The sequence below is a fragment of the Ictalurus furcatus genome, chromosome 8 (assembly GCF_023375685.1).
Source record: "Ictalurus furcatus strain D&B chromosome 8, Billie_1.0, whole genome shotgun sequence".
In the NCBI taxonomy this organism is placed as follows: Eukaryota; Metazoa; Chordata; class Actinopteri; order Siluriformes; family Ictaluridae; genus Ictalurus; species Ictalurus furcatus.
In genome coordinates, this window is record NC_071262.1 from 22,516,994 (window position 1) to 22,532,429 (window position 15,436).

A 15,436-nucleotide genomic window follows, 5' to 3' on the forward strand; every position below is an offset into this window, starting at 1 on the left:
ATACACACAGGAGCGTGAATAACGTTTTGGTTTGTACTGCTTATTTTTTATAATGTAAGGGTTTCAAGTCAAATCATGACACATTTCTTACCTATAGCAGGCAGTGTATGTAAATAAATGAAGGCTCTATAGCCTCAAATACAAACGAACCTTGTAAGACTATCGACGATTACTTGACACAAGATATATTGTGATATCTATTGTATTTCAAGTCGCGTATTCACCTGTAGTAACTAACTTTTGTTACTTTTTGTTAGTGATTATTCTGTAATAAAATACTGTAATAAATCGCAGCTGATTTTGTTCAGAGAAACAGCTCAGAGCGTGGTATTGTGTGTTCACTATAGCCTGAATCTCAGCTCTGCGGCCTACGTACCTGTCTGCGTGGGCGCTTCGGCTTTGGCCCTCGTTTCAGATAATGAGTGTGTACGGACGAGGCTTACATAAAGTCCTATTTTTACCCAGCTGCGAGTTCTCACTTCCTGTCTTTCTCTCAGTGTGAGAGTGTGTGTGTGTGTGTGAACTCCTCTAAGGTAAAGACAGCCATCTGATCACCCAGATAACCACACACACACACACAAACACACACACAAACACACACACACACACACACACACTTTGTGACACACTTTAGGACACACGCACATGTATTATTTGGGCTGAAGCTTTGGGAACAATGGAAGAGTAGAATGTCAATGTCACATGACATTCCTGTGTGTGTGTGTGTGTGTCCCAAACTGTGGGCTAACTGCGTGCTAACTGTCCGCGTTTTTTGTCCAATGCCGAGATACACACGAGAGTCAGACGAAAATGAAAAACACAATGTCCAGACAAAGCACCTCGCTGTGTCCTTCACCATTCAAGTCATTCCTCTCCAGCATTCCAGCGCGTGTAGGTGGAGCACAGAACTGAGGCTCTGAAGACGAGTGGAGCTCTGTTAATGTTCTCCCCCTACACACACACACACACACACACACACACACATTATACACACACACACACACACACACACACACACACACACTAATATAATGTATGACTGGCTGGTGGTTTTGTGTCTAGAACAGGAACACTATGAGTATCACTATGAGATCCACCCAAACTGTTCCACTCGATAAGGAGTCTCTCTTATTGAGAGAGAGAGAGAGAGAGAGAGAGAGAGAGAGAGCAAGAGAGTGAGAGAGAGAGAAAGCAAGAGAGTGAGAGAGAGAGAAACAGGGAGTGAGAGAGACAGAATAAGAGACAGACAGAACACAGGTAGAGAGAGAGAGTGATGGATGGAGATACAAATGGAGAAAGCGACAGACAGACATAAAGAGAGAGACAGACATAGAAGATGAAAATGAAAACAAGTCAGACATGGAGCTAGATGGAGAGACTGATAGAGAGATACTTCCGTTTCCATCTCCATCTCTGTCCGTTTGCGCTCTCTCTCCGTCCATCTCTTTGTCTGCCGGTCTTTCTGACTCTACTCTCTGTTTATTATTCTATCTCCTTGCCTGTTTTTCTCTGTCCTTCTCATTCTGTCTCTGTTTCTATCTCTGTCCCTGTCTCCACTCTGTCTCTGTCTGTGCTGTGGGTGGTTTGGAGGATGGCCTGCGGCTCCTCTGCGTGATAGCAGAGCTTCCATTACGCCCACCACACTGTCTGCTCCACCTGGCCTTCCCATAATCCCCTGAACGCTCACTCCAGGCCAGCTGCATGGTTAGGGGAAACGGCAGAAGACAGGAAGTGGAGACACGACACAATGTAACCCAGGTGCTCCTTTGAAGTCTTCATGCTTTGATTGTACTGGAGATGAGACGAGTCAAGGGGTTTTTTTTTAAAGAAAAAGATCTGACAGATGTTTGAGTATGTGGGTGTGTGTGTGTGAGAGAGAGAGAGAGAGAGAGAGAGAGAGAGAGAGAGAGAGAAAGAAAGAGCAAGAGACGTCTTCTCTCTGTGAGAACGTGTACCAGTCGTTCTATAATGCCGCCTCCCAGCGAACAATTACAGCCTTCACTGTCTAATGGAACTCGTATAGTCCTGTGCATCTGGAAACACTTGAGCAGGGCCGCTTAAACTTAAAGTTGCAGCTTTACTTCTGACACTGCAGACTCCTTCGAAACGATAGCGTGTTAGAATATAAACCTGCGCTGCTGTCAGAGCTGCTGTTCTAGAAAATTAATCAACACCTTCTGACCAATCAGAATCCAGAATTCAGCAGCGCTGTGGTGTAACATGATGTAAACTACTGCAAGGCCATATGACAAATCGGTCCTTTATTTAGGACGGAATGATTGAGAGCGTCTAACACGCAATACACATTCCAACATTAGTGCTCGAGTGCAAAGCAGCTGGCTAGCAGGGGAGGCTGGAAGTCATTGGTGTGTGTGTGTGTGTGTGTGTGTGTTGAGGTGCTGGAACTCAAGCTGCCACAAGACCGGAAATTACTGGGGGTGCAAGCAAATCCTCGGCAGAGGCCGCCTGTCATTGGAGAATGATGGGGATTGAAACCCTTCACACAGGATTAACACATACACCAAGTATAGCGTGGACATGCCGGGGCAGGATACACTTCCTGTTAAACCAGAGACTGGAATTAACACACTACAATTACTTTATTACTGTGTTTAAAATCCAAATGAAACATCTTGTTAGCTGTGGTTTGATTCCGTATGCTGACGTAGTCCCTTTTGAAACGGTGCTTGATTGATTTACACAACAGCCAATAGCATTGGTGTTACACCAAATCTAAACAAACCTGACATTAGCTTAGTGAACTAGCTAACGTTTGAGCCGAGGCCGAGTGTCAGCGGCGTCCATGGCGACAGTGAGCCACAGGGTCGTCACCGGGAGACATCTTACATGCCCGAGTGGTAGATAAAGTGATTTTACTGACTCTTACTTATAGACACTGCATGAAGATGGAATTCTCCATCAGTCCGAGGTAGCGACATTCCCCAAGTTGGTAAAACACTTCTCAGAGAAGTCACAAAACTGCCAACTGCCAAAATCTCAACCCTCTTCCAAAGCAAAAACTCCAACCATTTATTCTCAAACAAGTGATGGTTAGAAAGGGAAGACACGCAGCTAAAACCACGCTGAGGAACCATGTTTACTGCTAACAAACTGCTACTGTAGAGCAAGACACGCCCCCGGGGCGGGAAACATACTGTATGTTCTAAAGAGTATGTAATTGTTCAAACACAAGACTAGTACAAGTTGAATCACCAATCAATGTTAATTGTTTTCCCAGAAACAGAAACAAAAAGCTTGGAAAACACCTCAATACTTTCACCTCATACTTTTGACTTTTAATTACATCACTGTAAAAAAAAAAAAAATTAAAAACAAACAAACAAAAAAACATATAAACTTGTTCATTTCTGTTAATAGTGTTAAACTAAAAAGTTGCCTAGAAAGCTACGTAGCTAGCGCCATAAAATTTATAAGCCATAAACTCTTTCTATCACAAACATTAGCTTATTAGCTATCTGGCTTTCTAGTTTAATACGACTACTAAAAATGAACAAGTTTCTAGCTCAGGCTAAGTCTAGCTAACAAGCTAATATTTGTGATCAGAAGAAATTCCTTATAGAGTAAGCTAGCTTTCTAGTTTAACCACCACTACTAAAAATTTTAATAAAACAACCATGCTAATTATCAAGAAGGTTTCTAGTTAACACTATCTAGCCATGGTAGTGCTATAAAGTATATAAATCAAAACCCTTTTTAAAATACTAGTGTTATCTGGTTAGCCAGCTAGTATTGTAGGTGGCTAGTTAATGTTAGCAAACAGCTTTAATGTTGTATGTTTAATAAATGTCTCTTGCCAGAAAACGTCCCCATAACAACAAATATGCGTTTTTTTATTTATTTATTAGCTAACAAGTTTTTAACGTTTATTATTTAGCTTAGCTTATTTCCCTCACACAAATCCCTGTGTAAGTTGTTACTATGGAAACGATAACACATTAGAACGAGTGTGTTAGTATAAACGTTCGATTTGCAGAGCATAGAAAATGAAATATAAAATTAATCAACACCTTCTAGCCAATCAGAATCAACAGCACTAAAGCATAAATAACTCAATAACAGATTCGTGCCCCGGTGTCTTACAGTTTTCCCGCCTCTCTGCTAGGATCTGTGATATTATTGAGCCTTTAGTCAAATGACTCCATTTATCCATCAGAAACAATTCCCTTTTCTTTCCCTCCTTTTTTTTCCCACTCCCACGCCAGGATTATCTCTGACATCAGCAGACAGCAAAGCCCAGTTAGAGCCGGGTTGCAGCTCGTTCTGCCGTGGCCTGCTTTCTGCACGGAGGTGTCCTGAGCCACTGATCTCCAGACAGGAAGTGGCGAGGAGCAGATCGGCTGCTGTTACTCAGCAACCCTTGCAAATCCTGACCTGCTCCAAAATTCTGTCAGCTCAAATGAACTTCACCTCAGGACAGGAATTACTCATGCTACATATCAGTGTGTGTGTGTGTGTGTGTGTGTGTGTGATCTCAAACCCAAAGGCTAAGATTCTCTATTTCATTGGAAAACAAAATAAAATACATCACGCATAGTTTTGAGAAATTGCAAGGTTCCTGATAAAGAATAAACAGAGGTAGGTACCAAGTGTCCAGCTAGCTAACAAGCTAATGTTAGTTTAATGTTATATTATATACCCTATGGAGCTAGCTAACACTCTGTGCAACTTTCACTAGTTTAACATTAAATTTTTGTTTAAAAAGCATGCTAGTGATCAAGACGTTTTCTAGCAGACACTAACTGACCACCTAGTGAGCTAACAAGCTAATATTTGAGAGTTTAAAAATGTTTTTTTAAATACCCAAGTAGGTGGGTAGTTAATGTTATGGAACCTTCTTGTCAGCAAAAAAATTAGCTAGCTCCATTTAGTACATAAACAATAAACTCTTTTGATCGCTAACATTAGCTTGTCAGAGAGAAACTTTCTTGATAACTAGCACATTTGTTCATTTTTAATAATGATGTTAAAATATGAGGTATATAACCCATAAAACTCTTTTGGTCACATTTAAGTTAGTTTTTAAGATAGCTACGAGGCTAATCAGTGTTAGTTAGACACTTTCTTGTTGTCCAGAAAGCTATCTAGTTCCATATATTGTATAACATTAGCTTGCTAGCTAGAAACTTTCTTGATAACTAGCATATTTGTACATTTTTAGCAATTATGTTAAACTATGAGGTATATAACCCATAAAACTATTTTGATCATTAAAGTCAGCTTATTAGCTAACTATGTGGCTAGTTACTGTTAGCTAAAAACTTTTTTTGCAGTCCAGGAAGGTAGCTAGCTCCGTATAGCTTATAACATTATCTTACTAGGTAGAAGCATACATGATCACTAGCATATTTCTTCATTTGTAGTAATAATGTTTAACTATAAGGTATATAACCCATAAAACTCTTTTGGTTGGCTTGTAAGCCAAATATGTGGCTAGTTGACGTTAGGTAGAAACTTTCTTGATGTCCAGAAAGCTAGCTACTTCCATATAGCGTATAACATTAGCTTGTTATCTAGAATCTTTCTTGATAACTAACATATTTGTTCATTTTTAGTAGTGATGTTAAACTATGAGGTATATAACCCATAAAACTCTTTTGGTTAGTTAGTTAGCAAACTACATGGCTAGTTACTGTTAGCTAGAAACTTTTTTTTGCAGTCCAGGAAGTTAGCTAGCTCCGTATATCTTATAACATTAGCTTGCTACCTAGAAGCCTTCTTGATCCCTAGCATATTTGTTCATTTGTAGTAATTATGTTAAATTGCCGTATATAAACCATAAAACTCTTTTGATCGTATTTAAATTAGCTTTTAATCTAGCTATGAGGCTAGTCAGTGTTAGCTAGGCACCTTCTTGTTTTCCAGAAAGTTATCTAGTTCCATGCAGTCTATAACATTTGTTAGAATCTGTTCATCTTTAGTAGCAATGCTAAACTCTGAGGTATATAAATCATAAACGCTAACAAGATTTCAGATAAAGAACAAAACAGAGAGGCAGGTCAGTAGGTTTGAATAGACAAAATAGCAATTTATTAATAACTTATCGTCTCTTTACATTCGTAGGGTTGGAAGAACAGGTCCCAAAGAGGAACCTTCCTCCTTCAGAACAGGCCTTTGCTTTGAGGGAACCAGGTTCCCATTTAAATCCACGTCAGACAACTAAATTGCATTTCACAGAATTTCCCTGAAGAGCGGAGGCGTACAAACGTCTCCCTCATTGCCGACATTTCAGAGACCTCGAATCACACAAAAAAATAAACAAGCAGCACCCGCTTCGATCTTCCATCATTCTTGACGTTAAACAAAAAAAATATGTAATCCTGGTTCTAGATTCGTCGTGAGCATGCAGCCGTAAATTCTGGGCTCGAATGCATACTGATACGAGTCTGAACAATACTTTCTGAATGTGGCGTTAGTTTATAGCTCTGACAGCCGGTGACAGAGAAGCTTAATGAGGAATTGCTTGGAGACGTTAACGTACGACGATACTCCTATGTACAGAGGGCCTAAGGCAGGGGTAACAAGGTGACTCTCAGGGGGTGGCAGGATGCGTAAGAAAAGGCTGATAAAGGCTCGTTTATAAAGCAAAGAAAAAAGAAATATATTACATTATACACATTTATGATCTCACAAAATCTATTCAGTTTCTTTTTTGGCATTTAACTCATAGATAATATTAATTAATATTCAGTTTAGATGACAAAACAGAAAAGATTCAGTACCTGTTTTTTTTTTCTGTAACAGGTATACTGTGGCTATAATAATGTACTTAATATACACACGTATAAATGATTCAAAAGTGTCTCCACACAAACAAACTGGAGTACACTATACTGTGCCATCGTCAATGAGGGTGTTTGTAATTTTTTTTTTAAATCCCCAAAAACAGGCGAGTCTTCACTGAAGACAAAAATAGCACACCTGAAAAAACGTGAAGGTGCAAGTGCTAGAAAAAACCCCCCCAAATAAAACAAGTCTCTCAATACTGTTTTTCTTCAAAAACTATCCAGTTCTAGTCTCTTTGGCACGCCAGACGTTCCTCGTTTTGACAGTCTTCACATGCTTGAGTACGAAGATAGAAAGCAGGAACTACCTTACAGAGTCTGAGAGAGATACAGAGCTGCGTTTCTCCGTCCCAATAGTACAGCAGCTGCCTTTCTGCTTCAGGCCAAAGCGCATTGGCGCGTCATTGGCTAACTCGCGACAGTTGGCATCTTGCGCCAGCTGCGTCAAAAACGTCCGGAAAACCCTCCTCCGTTTGAGAGAGGAAAAAGACAGAAAGCCACATTGGGATGGTCAGGCACCTTCTGCAGCCGCACTCGACCTCTCACGTGGACTCGAGTGGGTCGAGTTGGAAGACGTTGTGATTGGTGGGTGTGCTGAAGTAGAGCGGCTGCGACGGTGCAGAAGCTCGGTTGTCACACGGGCTCTGCAGTCCCAGCGTACGCTCAAAGTCCAACAGCTGGCCCATGAAGTTGAAGTTGGGCGAGATGTTTGATTTTTTCATCTTGACTATGTCGTAGGCGTCGTTCATGGACAGATTGAGCTTCTGCATCAGGTAGGCCACGGTCACCGTGACAGAGCGGCTGATACCGGCAAGGCAGTGCACCAGGACGCCGCACTTCTGACCTCGGGCTTCGTCTGTACATGGGGGAAAAAAAGAAGGTTTTGTGGTTAGGATTTGGTGCAAACACACTAAGGCAGGAACTTTGTCTTTTCAAACCTGTTAATACACTAATGGTGATCTAAATCCTGACTATCATCCACCACAAAATCTACATTTTGTAGGCTCACACAGCCGAAGCAAATTGTTCTCATAAACGCACACATTAACCATGCGCCCGAGAGAGAGGCGTGTGTCAGAATTCATTAGACTCCTGGCTTGAGGGCACAAAAAAAAAGCTCTCATTCAGTACGCTCTACAGTGCATGACAGAGGACGAAAACAGATCTTCCATTTTTCTGCTCTGGAATCAGACGTGGAAATGGGCTATTATGGCCTATCGAATGATCCTTCCGCTCACCAGGTTACTCGACAATGGCACCATTTGGGGCGTGTAAATGTAGAAGTCAGGGGGGCGCGCTGTCATGGCGAGCAGGATGTCAACATTTCCCCCCTGAACCCCCCCTACTGTAAATAGGCCCCGTTGTGTGGGAGAAAACACCGCCCCTGTCCTACATTACTTTCAATGCCGCTTCCTTCCTGTTCAGCTCAAATTACCTCGCCTCATCTCCTGTTCTATCATAAGCCTTTCTAGCACGAGTACACACACACACACACACACACACACACACGGCTCGGCTAAACTCCTCAACAAACACAAAAGGACAGAGGCGAAACCGTTACAGTCGAGAATCTGGCAGTTGGGTTTTAAACAAAATCTCCCAAATCCGTTTATGTAGTCAAGGTGACACAGAGACTATTTTTCAAACAAGAAAGTTTCAGATTTACACAAATGCTCTATTTTTTTTGCCATATTTCTTATTTTATGTTATGACCACCATTTAGCATCTCCCTTCAATCACAGTTTTAATACTTTTTTTTTTAAATACAATAGTTCAAAATGGCTGACGGTACATTTTTAGCCTTATAATGTAGGCAATTTAAAATATTACATATAAATATAGTATCCCATACAGTGTCAGAAACCACATAAACATGTGTGTAACCATCAAGTTTCGAAAAAGTAAGTGCCATTTAACAAAAGTGTACACGTGCAATTTAGATGTTGTTAACTAGTTGTCATGAGGATGAATGCACTAGTACTTATCTTTCAAGACAAGGCTATCATCAAATCTCGTTTTGCTATGCCGTTATGCTTACTATCATGCTGCTGTAACACTTTAATTTCCTCATGAGGGATGAATAAAAATTGATCTTTGTCTTATCTTATATTACATTATATATGTCAGATGACTTGCTTTTGAGGGGAGCGAATAAGGACAATTCCTTTCATTATAAATTGAGGTCCCCATTGTGCTGAATCTAATAAAGGTCCCTGGAAACCAGTTAATGTAACAAATGTGTGTGTCCCTCACCGATGAAGCTGATGGCCTCTGGGAAGAACTGCGACAGGTTCTGGCTCCAGTGGTCCGATATGGGGATCTGTTTGTACTTGAACTCTCCTGCGTTCTCGAAAAGGTTGGGCAGGTTCGGGGTCACGTTCAGGATGTACTTGATGCCGAACTCCTCCAGCACGTCCAGGTTGGTGGAGTCCTTGGCGCAGCCCAGGTACAGGTGCGGCAGGATCTCGACCGGGAACGATGGCTGCGGGTTGGACGCCGGGCTGCCATCCGAGTCGGTAGCGCTACCGGGCTCACGGTCCGCGTCTGACTCGATATCCGATGAATCGGAGCTGATGCGCAGGCCGCCGAGGCCCAACACGTGCGACGTGGGAGAGCCGCTTCCACCACATGAGCCGTCCAGGTTAGTCTCGCAGAGCGCCGGACACTCGGCCTGGAACTTACTGAAACCGCCTGTGAGGTTAAAACATGATGAGGTTAATGTATATATTAAGACACCATGCTGGGTTATTTAGTAAACAAATAATAATAATAATAATAAAAATTGGCGACAAAAATGGCATTTAAACCTTGAAAAAAGAGCAAAGTTGCACAACTATTTATTTATTTATAGAGCGCATGCACATCATCGCACGGGCATTTTTTGGGGTATTATTATTATTTTCCCATAGAATAAGGAGATTATTGTTTTAAAAGGACTGCTGCTAAAAAAAAAAAAGCAGTATATACAAAAGTTTCTTTGGATCATTTTTAAAAACATAGTCTATAGTAGCGTCTGTATGCACGTTTTCTTCAAGAAGTTGATGATCATTTTTAAATTTAGTTTAAAGACGTTTATTGTGTGTGTGTGTGTGTGTGTGTGTGTGTGTGTAAGAAGAAAAATAAACATTCCCATGCCACTGAAAAAGTCTCGTGCTAGAAGGTTGCTCAAGGCCTTCATGTCGCGCTATGAACACGTAAACATAAGATTATCCCCGACTGCACTACTGTACTACTGTATAGCCTACTGTACGGTTTGGGTCGCGTGCACGCGGCGTATAAACAGGTTACCTTCAAGGTAAAAGGCTTTGTATCCCTCGTCCTTCATCCTCCGCAGCAGTAAACCGAGCACCGAGCCGCCGTCCACGTTCTCGTTCCACTCGCGGCTGCACTCGTCGTACAGCACGATGGTGTCGGTCCTGCAGCGTCGCGCGAACCTCTCGCGGTCCTGTCCGTCAGAGAGCAGCGACTTGACGGGCAGGTTGCCCTTCTTGAGCCGCCGCAGCATGAGGCTCGGGATGGCCACGTTGATGGCCGCCTCGACGTGCGACGAGTCGTAGAGCTCGCGCGCGCGGCAGTCCATCACGAGCAGGCGCTCGCGGCGCGTCTCGAGCTGCTCCCTCAGCCACGCCACGCTCTTACTGATCGCCATTGCCGTGTCGAGCTGCGCGGGTCGGAACTTATCGAGCATCGGGGTTTGCGTTACGGGCCGGTGTGCGAGGCGTCGTGGGTCCAGAGGCCGCGGTGTTTCACCAGGCCAAGCCGGAGCATACAAAATAATAATAATTTAATAATAATAACAACGCTACTAATAATAACAATAATACACACCCTTGGTGCTGATCAAGAAATGCAACAACAACAAAAAAAATCCGATTTTTTTCCCCTTTTGTGGTTAAAGCGTGAAGTGGAGACTCGCTCCGAATCCGTCCATTCATGCGACTGCGCTAAAAATGCCTGCGCGTTTATCAATGACTCACGAGCGCCTGTGAGTAAGCTACAGCCTCACTGACGTTCTTCTTCCGGTTATATAACAACGTTTGGTTATTATTTTTATTTCTTAAAGCAAAGCAAGAAGAGCAAGCCAAACTGAACATCCAGATCGGTGCATTCACGCTACGCGCTCGGTGTGTGTATATTCTCCTCTGTGTTAGGTCCCTGTAACGCAAAGCTTCATTGGTGAACTTCTCCTTCTCTCGGTCTCTCTCTCTCTCTCTCGGGCTGTGTGTGTGTGTGTGTGTTAGTGAATGGAGGCGAGGGCGCGGCGTTTCAATGCCTACATTATTGCGCGCCGACCAATAGGAAGTCTCGGAGCGGCCGTCGTCTTGGCAACGGGGCCGGATGGAAACCGGGGCCTGCGCCGATGAATTGTTAATAAGTTTGTCATTCACAAAAACGGAAAGGAATTTCCGCTCCGGATCAACTGACCGCAAACAAACAGCGCAGGAAGGAGGCGCCAGTGTTTAGAAGGGAAGAGAATTAAAGCGCTCAGGACTTCACCGGAGCTCGGGTTACACACAGCAAAGCCTCAGTCACACCTCAATCACACCTCACACACACACACATACACACACACACACACACACACAGCTCTCAAAGATTAACCCTGCAAAACCAAACAAAAAGAATCCCTTTACCTGCACCTGTATGAACAGATTAGTGCAGGACTGTGCACTTGTGCACCATTAAACAAAATCAAAACAACAACAGAGAACAGATTAGTGTCTGTGTGTGTGTGTGTGTGTGTGTGTGTGTGTGTGTAGGGATTGGGGGGTGGGGTGGGGGGGGGGGTGGCGGGGGCGGTGAACCAGACTCATTGTGTAGCTTAATTGTTTAATTATCCAATTAAGATTCCACTTGACAGCTGCTCCATTAACACCAGACTAACGTAAAAAGCAGTGAATTAAATTAAAGGATCACATTTAAAAAAAATAATAAAAAAAATTAGGCTGCAAAATGTGTGTATATGACCATGACCTCATACAATAGGATGTTATACCTGCCAAACAAATAAATAAAAAGATAAATCGCAATCGTTCAGTTAATTGAATATTTTTGTGTGGAATTTTTGTGGGTCACGTCAAAAAAAATTAAAGGTCATGAGAACCCTAAACAGGAGCGGCCTTAGCACTAAGCAAAGGTAGGCTACCGCCTGGGGCCCCCAGAATCCAAGGACCCCCTAAAAAATGCAAATTACAGTTGCAATTAAAACGATTCAACCCCCATTTCAAATCAGGTTTATTGTCAAAATGTACAGACTTCCAGCTGTTTGCAATGAACAAATCAAACAAAAGCAATTGAAATAGTTCAACACAATAAATGCTTCAAGTGGTTTCCCCAAATTTAACTGACTCCAGTCTCAAAATTATTCACCCCCCTGAATAGAATCCCTCACAACAGCACAAACATGCAAAACAGATGTTGTCTCAGGCATACATGATGTATTTTTTTGCAGTTGTATATATATATAAATTTTGCTTAAGGCCCCAAAATCACTACATCTGATCCCTGACCCTAAACATTCTCACAGTAATTACTCGAATCAAAAGTGTCACTTTTTAAACTATTAATATACTGTAATTATTATATTGTATCATATTGTTCTCAATGAGTGGGGGAAAAAAATGCTACACAACTGAGCAACACATTATATGTGTTTAAAGTTTAAGTAGGCCTAAGGTACAGCAAAAAAAAGACAATAATTTAACATGTATCTGTGGATTAAATAGGCCTATATAACATGTTAAGAAAAAAAGAAAGAAAGGAATACTAGTTTATTTTGAGAGTGTACAGTGTTATCAAATGCTGAAATCCAGCAAAACAAACTTCACAATTAAACTCTGACACAGACCAGAATGCTAAAAAAAAATTTCCTCACCGAGTTTCAATGCGATTTTGACTTTGTCTAAAGTGTCTAGTGACACGTGATGGCTTTTTCCTCAGGGCCACTCAGGAGGATGTGCTGAACTGAGGTGTGAAGTGATGGAACAATAAACACATTAGTGAAGCCGTCAGCGCACTTTAAAACTTCCTGAATGGATCGGCTCATTTTCCATTCTTTTTATAAATCGTTTGCGAGTCGATTCGTTGAGAGAACGGCGCAGCAGTATGGGCTTTTAAAATAAAATACAATAAAAGTAAAACTCTAAACACACACTCTTTTAGATATATGAGCTACTAAAACTACTAAAATATCATAATGTGACCAGTAATGATATTACACAGAATTAACATTGCACAGTCATATTATACATAAATATCGAGTGTATTAGTGATTCACATAAACATCATGATGGATTGATCTTCTACTGTATGTAAGATAGGAATATTGAACATAATCGATTAGCAAGAAACAGGCGTAAATAGGTAAAAGGGTTTAATGAAACTGGATTATATACCATAAAAAAGTTGATATAGAGCAAACTAGGGTTAGTTAATTACTATAGGGCTTGAAATCGTTACCTACACAATATCTACACACTCTTTATTCAAAATACTGCCTCATAACACTGATATAACCACGTCATAACCACGTCATGCCGGTTCTCATACAATGTAACGTAATATCGTGTAACTATTACTGGAAACGTCGCATGCTCTGTTTAGAGAGTATTTTTGGTCGATGTTATGACATGATATGTCGTGACGCACAGTGTCCACTCTGACCTCATAAGAAACGTCACGGACCGACATTTGGTAAAAGATTATGGTTTAAGTGGTTACATACTGTAAGTGATAAAGGGCAGCTCAATGTTATTTTCCACACCACCACAAATCAAGGCTACTATTATACAATCGTTGCTGTGGTTACACCTCAGAAGGTGTTATCTTACACTACGCTTATACTAGCAAGTGACAAAGCGTCGGGTCGTACACGTCTCCGTATTTCCGCGATTTCATAACGACAAATCTAAATGTCTGGCGCGAACGATTCCTGCCCAGGCCTATGGCGCATGTGGTCTGAAGTTTCTTCCGTTCCCCGCTTACAACTTATCTTCTCCTCAAATGAAATGTGTGTGAAAGGAAGTAGCAGAGATCGGAGTCGTGTCCGATGAATGTAGGGAGCTAGTACAGTTAGCTTGCTTTGTTAATCTATGGTGAGAACGAAGCTATTACGAAGCTGAGTATGTAACATGTAAGTCAAAACAGCCAATGTTGACAGTGATGAGTGCGTTATTTAATTGGTCTTTGATTCGTTAGCTTTGGAAGCTATTTAGAGCTATTATTGTTTCTCATCCCAAACTACAAACAAAGATAAATACAAATAAATAAACATAAACATGCTTGACAGACCGCGCCCACAACATACAACCTCCAAGTGACATGACTGACTTGTCACCTACTAGTGTGAATGTAAAGGGTTCTTACACTTTGTGTTAAAGTGCGAAGGATTCTCGGGAAACTGTGGGAGCTTGTGTAATTAACATTTGGGGATAAGAATAAAATAAAAGTAATAACGTTTTCTTTAGGTCCAAAACGGGACATTTCTGAATCCCGTTATCGCACTGTATATACGAGTCAAAAGAAAACTTTTTTTATTCTTAAATTTGCATTGTTTATTGTGAAAACGTCTATCATCATTTGACTCATCTCTGTTTTCTCATTGATGCATTTCACTTACCATCACTTTATTATGATGATCTATCTATCTATCTATCTATCTATCTATCTATCTATCAACCATTGGTGATAACCAGTGGGATGTAATAGGCTTCAGATCAATATAATTGTTCAATTAAGCTTCCTACTACTTTCTTTATTCTTTGTCTTTTTATTTCCTGCCAGCCTTTGATACAGAACAATTACACCTACCACCACTCCAATTCTCCCCATGAGCTAACTAAAGCTCTTTTTTTTTAAAGCGAGATTAAAAGCCTGAAAAGCATAGCCCTTCCTTTGAAACTAACCGGACAGCCTGTGGTGCTCTGGTGTTTGTAAAGTTAGAAAAAAAAAAAAGAAAAAAAAAAAAGTTGTGTCATGTTGATGAAAAATAAAAAGCAGAAGCCGGAGTTTCTCCATGGCGTTCTCAGACACACTGTCTCCAGTAGGCGAACTGAGGTCAACTGCCCTTAATAGTCCATTTAGACCTGCCATTCACATGCGGAGTGACCACACGAGTACAAAGATGTGCACAGTTTCAGAGCTTTTAGCATACGACGCATGGCGGGGAGATTTGTATAACAGTCAGCTTCCTTTAGAGAAACTTCTTCCGAGTCTTGACAGGACCTGGGTGTTGGTCTGACTCTTTTTTTGTGTGTTTAAAAAAAACAAAACAACAACCCACACACATACAATGTGTGAACCTGGGAGAGCTCGGACGTTAGAGGTTTTTCTTTAATCTAGTACAACGGTTGAGTGTGTAGATGTTACTTTTAATAAAAATAGATATAAAAGATAAATGGTCTTGTAAATATAACTGTTAAGAAAGCACATAATGTATATTTATATTATTATATAGGAAAATAATCAGTGACGTCGTGGTGTTATGAAGCATACTTGAGTATTTCCCTATAACATCATGTCTTGAAGTGTTTTATTCCTCTTATACCACAGCAAACATTGTGGGGTTTTTTTAAAATGTGTTTTTAGTTGCATTTAATACTGCTGAACGTCCACGAAACGAGCGAGTTCCTGGT

At 41.2% G+C, this 15,436-nt stretch overlaps 1 protein-coding gene across 1 annotated transcript; it reads right to left on the reverse strand.

The window, feature by feature from the left end:
* Window positions 1–6,021: 6,021 nt before the first annotated feature.
* On the reverse strand, window positions 6,022–11,487 carry dusp6 (dual specificity phosphatase 6). The gene is made up of 3 exons (XM_053631523.1): window positions 10,092–11,487; window positions 9,057–9,494; window positions 6,022–7,659 (listed from the first exon to the last, which is right to left on the reverse strand). Exons 1-3 carry the CDS (start codon window positions 10,489–10,491, stop codon window positions 7,346–7,348), a joined length of 1,152 nt encoding a protein of 383 aa, XP_053487498.1. The 5' UTR covers window positions 10,492–11,487; the 3' UTR covers window positions 6,022–7,345.
* Between the last annotated feature and the right edge of the window lie 3,949 nt (window positions 11,488–15,436).

Bases quoted from the DNA above. Each gene is read 5' to 3' on its own strand.
- dusp6 (XM_053631523.1), bottom strand. From the start codon at position 10,491: ATGCTCGATAAGTTCCGACCCGCGCAGCTCGACACGGCAATGGCGATC. The intron at 9,495-10,091 runs GTAACCTGTTTA...TTAACCTCACAG, and splicing joins CAAAGCCTTTTACCTTGAAG to GCGGTTTCAGTAAGTTCCAG. The intron at 7,660-9,056 runs GTGAGGGACACA...CCCCATGTACAG, and splicing joins AGAGGCCATCAGCTTCATCG to ACGAAGCCCGAGGTCAGAAG.